Genomic DNA, 7,818 nt, shown 5'->3' with positions numbered 1-7,818 from the left:
ATGTAAATATATTTCTCACATAAAAAAACACAAGTATGAATAATAAATGCCACTGATATCATCATTTGTTTAGTCTAAGCATGAAAGGTTAATTCTTTCTGATAACAAAAGCTATGGCTAATGGAGTCCCTATGCCTTCTTTATTCATTGATTTTTTTAAAAGATTTTATTTATTTATTCATGAAAGACACAGTGAGAGTCAGAGACATTGACAGGGGACATTGAAGCTCCTTTCAGGGACTCTGATGCAGAACTCGATCCCAAGACCCCAGGATCACTCCCTGAGCTGAAGGCAGACACTCAGCCACTGAGCCCACCAGGCATCCCTGCCTTCTATTAAAAGTTAAAATAATTAGAGATGATTCTTCCTGAACATCTTGCACAGTTAAATTATCGAATAATTAACACTCAAAATGTCAATCATTCCTATATCTAGTGCATACACAGTTAAAAAGGTGATGAAAGTCTTCTGTGTGTACAACATGGTGGTGATATATTCAAATATGTTTCATTAATCAATTTGCATCAAAAGCTTTCAAGTGGATATTATTAATCTTGCTTTACAGATAAGGAAACAAGGATGAAATGTGCTAGAAATGCACTCCAGATAAAAGAAGATGCAGGTGGAAAAATGAGAATTCTAACCTTGTCTTTTTGATTTTCAGACCAAATAATTAACAACAGTGGAAACCTTTTTTAACATTTTACAGATGGTTCTTTGGAGATGGAATGTAGTAGGGAGAACTGGGTCTGAGAGAGAGAGAAGTCAAGGTAAAAAGACCTTTCAATGAGTACAGTACCACATTTTATTTGATAATTGACATTTCAAACATGTCAGTGTATGTGTGTGTCTGCTAATGTAATTGTATTATACACATTTGCCTCTACAGGATTAATAAGACCATTATAACCATTACAGTCATATAAAGGTTACTAGTTCAATGTTGTAAGTTATAGCAATAAAGAATTTGGAGGAAAACTATTAAGTATAATTAGAAGGAATCTTGGCTCTGCCCTTAATTAGCATCTTGATCTTGGCAGGCTAACAATAGTGGGAATTATCTTACAGGTTTGTGGTGGGGATTAAATCAGCAAATGTCTACAGAAACACTCAAGGCCACAAAATATTCAATTTTAATAAATACTGTTGCTGTTATTATTATCACCAACATAAGTCTCTAAGACTGTTTCCACATCTCAAAATGGATGATATAAGACCAGCTACACAGGATGTTTTCAGTATTAAATGGGATCCTTTAGAGAGCTACTTGCTACTATACCACGAGCATAGCAATCAATTGTGTTCTATGTTCCAATTATATATTTAGCAACTATAAGGTTATTGTATTTAAACAATAAGCATTATAAGTTATTTTTATAGTAACTTTTGTATACTTTCTTTACATACCCACCTCCAATGCCCTATTACTCCTACGTCAACTATTATAAATAATCTCCTAATTTGGGTTTCTATCTCTGGCTTCCATCCCCTTACTGAACTTCACCCTACTTCACCCAAGACACATGAAGATCTTTATTAAAATTATAGCTCTATTCCCCTTCCTCAAATTTATCTTCACTTTTCTACCTATCTTCTCAATGTCTCACCATGGTGCCCCATTTCCTAACGACAAAGGGAAAATATGTTAACCTTGCATCCTTAGCCTTTACATCATAACCTACCTCCCTTTACCTACTTCCCTGTCACTTGTGAACACTACACTACTTCATGTTAGGCTTAGTCACCTCAGATGATGATGTATACACTGATGATCTCCAGCCTGTGTAATTTATAAATTTCCTTATGTCTATACTCAACAGAAATTTCACCCAGGAGATAATTTAAGTAATCTTCAGGGACACGGAGCTTATATTCTATCTCAAAAAACCTTATGGAGAATAAACAACTCAGTAGAATCTAGGCTGTTATTATTTACTAGATGAAGAAGCTTAATAAATTCAAGTTTGCAATAACAAAAGGGATTTCTTTTTCAGGTCATGTAATTAAGTGTAATATGAAATAATGGGGAATAGAAACAATGTGACAGAGTTTGTTCTACTGGGGCTCACAGAGAATCCAAAGATGCAGAAAGTTGTATTTGTTGTGTTTTTGATAATCTACATCATCTCTGTGGTAGGAAATGTGCTCACCGTGGCAGCTATCACCGCCAGCCCATTATTGGGGTCCCCATGTACTTTTTCCTGGCCTATCTGTCCTTCATTGATGCCTGCTATTCTTCTGTCTCTAACCCTAAACTGATTGTAGATTCACTCCGTGAAAAGAAGACCACCACATTCAATGCATGTGTAACCCAAATCTTTGGGGAACATTTTTTTGGAGGTGCTGATGTCATCCTGCTTACTGTGATGGCTTATGACCGCTATGTTGCCATCTGCAAGCCACTACATTACATGACCATCATGAATCGACAGGTGTGTGGCCTGCTCATGGCAGTGGTGTGGGTGGGAGGCTTTCTTCATGCAGCCATACAGATCTTCTTTATCATCCCTCTACCTTTCTGTGGCCCTAACGTCATAGATCACTTTATGTGTGATCTGAATCCTTTGCTCAATCTCGCCTGCACTGATACCCACACTCTTGGGTTCTTTGTTGCTGCCAACAGTGGTTTCCTCTGTGCCTTAAACTTCCTCCTCCTCATGGTCTCCTATGTGGTCATTCTGCACTCCCTAAGGAACCACAGCTTGGAGGCAAGGCTCAAAGCCCTCTCCACCTGTGTCTCCCACATCACAGTGGTCGTCCTATTCTTTGTGCCCTGCATATTTGTGTACATGAGACCCGCAGCTACTTTACCTATTGATAAAGCAGTTGCAGTTTTCTACACTATGATAACACCCATGTTAAATCCCTTAATCTATGCCTTGAGAAATGATCAGATGAAAAATGCCATTAGGAAATTGTGCAGTAGAAAAGTTATTTCAGATGAGAAATAAATATGCCTGAAGTTCAACATTGATTCAATGGAAAGAAAAAGGTCAAAAGGACATTGGCGTTTGCCAGTGGATAATCTCAGCAAGGAATACTTACCAAGTTAAAAAAAAAAAAACTAAACTGCTATGAATAATAGATTCTGCACTGAGTGGAGCAGAAAGGTGTGCAAGACAGGGTAAACCCAACTACAGACTATGCTACAAACCTTATACATATATTAACCATCTATAAATTCTAATGTTTTTATTAATTATTCTGCTCATTTTTGTACACTGGGCTTGATGAATACAAGTTGCCTAATAAATCATGGTAAAAAATAAATATGGGGTCATAGAAACAAAGAGTTTTTTGACCTCTGAGGGATAATTAAGATTACCCCAAGTTTCCAAATTTCCCTTTAGATGTCAAGTCATTTTGTATTGCTCATGTCACCCATCTTATGATGCTAACCTATCAGATAGAATGAGGGTTCAAATAAATCAACATCTAATTATTTGAGAAGAATTCCTATTTATTAAATAGAGTCACACTCTACAGAGTACTTAACTACTTATTAAAATTTTTTGATAAGACAGCGTGTCTGATGCACAATAAATATTCAATGAGTAAATAATGGTATAAAGGAAGATGAATAAAGGGCAGCCCCGGTAGCGCAGCGGTTTAGCGCAGTCTGCAGCCCAGGGTGTGATCCTGGAGACTCGGGAACGAGTCCCACATCAGGCTCTTTGCATGGAGCCTGCTTCTCCCTCTGCCTGTGTCTCTGCCCCCCTCTCTCTCTGTGAGTTTCTCATGAATAAATAAATAAATAATTCTTTTTTTAAAAAAAGGAAGATGAATAAAGGCAAGAAATTGTAGAGCAAAGAAATAGTACTGGAGACAAGGGACTTTTTTCCTACTCTTATCTGATTCAGACTCTTGAGAATTCTAGCTAGATCTCCTCGAGAAACCACAATTTGTTTTAACTTCTGCTTAAACTGTGTAATGAGAAAGAAATTGAAATGGAGATTCTCAGCGAAGGAGCAAATAGCTTACCTTGATATTCACTATGCTCTCAACAAGATTTCCTCATCTTATGAATGTGAGCTGTTCATGTCATTGTACTGTGTTAATTAGTTTACTTGTAACATTTCATTGTGAAAAGCTGTGTTTAAAAATATGTGGCTCCATCTACATGCAAAACAACTTCAGAATAAATATATTCCATTTATTTATATTTGATAATGTATCCCTCTCTCATTCATCAATAGAAGTTTCTTAAGTCCAAAGAATATATCAAAGACATTGATGGTTGCTGGGCCTTCAATGATGAATTGAGAGGAACCTGGGTCTTGCTGTCACAGAGCTTAGAACCACAGAGAAATATCCAGAGAGGAGCAGAAAGTGACAACATCCTGTTAATAAATGGTAAGGTAGTGGCAGCACAGGGTGCTGGGAAAGCATGTTTGAGGGACACACAGCAAAGATCGGGAGTCAGGAAGATTTCCTAGATGAAAAGACATCAAAAATGGATGAAGGGGAATCATCAGAGTGAAAAGGCCTATGTTAGGCTGAGAGTATTCTTAGGAAAAGATGCATAACAAACGCCAGGGGGTGAAAAAGTGTATGCGGAAAACCTAATTATTTCAATATGGTTATAGCTATTCACTCAATAACTAATCATTGAGCCACTCCTGTGTGTTGGGTTCTTAGCTGGACACTGAGCTTGTAAAAGTCTGTGTAGTAAAATACGAAAATGGAAAATTAGTGACAGGGAAGATCAAGAAGAGTCTCGTAATTGTGTTTAAGCTGAATGCTAAGGACCATGGAGAGAACATTGAAAAGTTCTTCCCCATCCTTTCATGGCCTATACTTTATTTCTTTTTGCACTGAAATGTACCCCATTGTCTGATGTTGCACTTTATCTATCCTAACCTATTAAAGGACATCTTGGCTGCTTCCAACTGTTTTGACAATTATCAATAAAGCTGCTGTTAAACATCCATGAGCAGGTTTTATATGGGTATAAGTTTTCATCTCTTTTGGGTCAATGCCAAGGAGTGAGATTGCTGGATTGTACAGTAAGTACATGTTTAGTTTTGTGAGAAACTGAAAAAACATGTTCTCAAATGGCCATCCATTTTGCTTTCCCACCAGCAATAAATAGGAGTTCCTGTTGCTTCACATCCTCACCAGCATTTGTTGGTGACAGTGTCCCATATTTTGTCCATCCTAACAGGTGTATCATGGTAAAACATCATTTGAGTCATTTGCTTATCCAATATGTGCATATTGATTAATAATAGAAGGTTCATGGACTTGAAGCAAATTGGTCAAAACCTCACAATTGAAATGTGATGGGTTCAGATTCTCTGCTGTGTTTGACCTTTGATCTGACATACACATATTTAGTCCCTTCATCATATTAAGGTCAACTTATGTTGAATTCTACATACAATACTGTTCTTACATAAAGTTAGATTTATTCCAAGGGCAATGGGTCATTACATACAGTTTCTGAAGAGTGAGCAATGGAATCAGAATTGTCTATTAAATTCTGTTTCTTTATTTCTTCAGGTCCAAAGACTCACACTTTACAGATAGACTCCTTATAGTTCAGTTTAAAATGTGAATGCCAGATTCCTGGGTGGGAAGGAGTAACAAAGCAGACACATGCTCACACATGATAAGGTAGCAATTATGGAAAACAGAATCAACTCTGATAAGTCTGGAGAGCTACTAAGGGAAGAAGAACTAGAGGAAATGATATTAAAAATAGGGCATAACACAGCTGAGGTGAATGACAAGAACCACCTTGACCTGATAATTGTCATTTCTGGGTAGAGGATGAAACTCAGGATCCATGTGTTATGAGAGCTTTGGTCAGAGAGCTAGGGAATCTCAAGGACACATCCGTTTTTCCCTCATTTGTGAAATAGTGAAGCCACATAATATAACCAGGAGAGAAATAGACTTCTAAAAACAATACAGTGTTCAATTTTATTCTTTTCTTCATGTAACATAGTGTTTTAGAGGTTTATCACATTGCATTATCAGTAGTTCATTCCTTTTAGTAAGAATACTATTCCACTGTACAGCTCTCCCACATTTTGTATACTTATTCACTAGCTGATGGACATTTCAATTGTGTCCAGGTAATGGCCATAGTCAATGAAGCTGCTGTGACTACTCATATACAAGCTTTAGTGAGGACTTAAATTACCGTTTATCTCAGATTGATACCTGAGCATGGAATTGCTGAGTTATATGTTAAATGTATGTTAGCATTTTAAAAAAATTGCCAAACTGTTTCCAAAAGTGGTGGTGCTATGTTACATGTCCACCAGCAATGTCTGAGAGTTCCCATGTCCCCATAACTTCACCAAAAGTTGGCATCGTCAGTCTTTTTAAATTTAGCATAGACTTGTTCGAAATATTCTCTCAACTCATACTTTCTATAGAGTCTGTGGAAATAGTATTCTATTCATTTTGGATACAATCTTTATCAGTTTGTTATTTGGTTGCACATCTTACGAATTGGCTAGTTCTTTCAGTAAAATATGGAATAATGTTAATTTGAATTGGTGATACTAAGGGTCACTTCTTCCTGATTCCAAAGGAATAACTTTTAGCTTATCACAATTCAATATGTTGTTGGTTCTCTAAAATATTTATTGGTAATAATTTGGGCATTGTTACAACTAGGGTTTTTGTTCAAATTTTAATTTAAATTTCAGTTATCAGACAGTAAAATATTAGAGTTAGGTACAGAATTGTTTTTCTTTTTTTAAAATTTAATTTGTTTGTTTCAAATGTTTATTTAAATTCCAGGTAGTTAATATGCAGTATAATGTTAGTTTCTGGTGTAGAATTTAGTGATCCAATACATATAACACCTAGTGGTTCGGCTAGGATAAGGTGTAGTTATAATCTGATAACAAATCAACTCTTGATGTAATAATGTATTTTTTTGCCTTAACACAAGCTAGGAATTTACCTCTAAGCATTGGTATACATTTTTGATAAATACTATTTTGTATTAATTTTAAAATTATTCTCTAATTTCCATTTATGATTTATTTTAAAGCTTTTAAAGTACTGTATACTCAAGTTTAAAAACTATGTTTTTATTATTGTTTTGTACTTTAATGCATTGTCATTAGATAAGTTCCTCTACAGATAATTTGACACTTGTTAAGAATAAATTTGTGGCACAAAATAGGATAAATTACTTTAAATAACTCATCTTCACTCACCAGCTGATGAGTGTAGTGTTTTATATCTATCTATATATATGTATATACTTTGCTGCTTATTATTTTGGATCAAATCCTCTATGTCCTTCTATATGCATACACATTCAGATTTGTAAATGTTTCAGGGTTGCAAATTCTATCAACAATATTTTGGGAATTGATAATGGCTCTTGCCTTAAAGTCTGTTTTTTGTTTTATGTATAATATTAACAATAATATATATATATATATGTATATATAGCTATTTCAAATACTATTTCATTGTGACTGCTCTATCTTTTTCATGTTTTTAGTTTCAAATTTTGCTTTGCCCTAGGGGTAAAGTGCATTTTTTGTAAAAAGCATGTATTTATGGATGAAAAATAGTCACCAAAAGACATGTTTCAAAATGTTCAAAGCAGCTCTACTCTTAATATCCTTAAATAGAAATGGTCTGAATGTCTAGATAAAACATGAAGAATGAATCTCATGAACATAACAATGAGAAAATAGACACTGAGGAGTATAATCTGCATTAGTATTTTTCTACAAAATCAAACACTAGGTAAATTTCATCAACTTTATAGATGAAGCTAGTGATTACTTTCTGAAGGTGGTGATTTTAAAGAAGTATGAAGAGGACTTCTGGTGTATTGG

General features: G+C 35.3%; 1 protein-coding gene across 1 annotated transcript; it reads left to right on the top strand.

Annotated features, from left to right (window-relative positions):
* Positions 1–2,023: 2,023 nt before the first annotated feature.
* LOC129514810 (olfactory receptor 4C46-like) lies at positions 2,024–2,952 on the top strand. Its single transcript, XM_055333514.1, is given in 2 exon segments — positions 2,024–2,180; positions 2,183–2,952. Coding segments are annotated over 2 exon segments (927 nt in total).
* Positions 2,953–7,818: the final 4,866 nt, after the last annotated feature.

Source organism: Nyctereutes procyonoides, unplaced genomic scaffold (assembly GCF_905146905.1).
Source record: "Nyctereutes procyonoides isolate TBG_1078 unplaced genomic scaffold, NYPRO_anot_genome, whole genome shotgun sequence".
Taxonomy (NCBI): Eukaryota; Metazoa; Chordata; class Mammalia; order Carnivora; family Canidae; genus Nyctereutes; species Nyctereutes procyonoides.
Note: the sequence above shows the minus strand (reverse complement) of the source record. Positions and strands in the feature narration are given on the sequence as shown.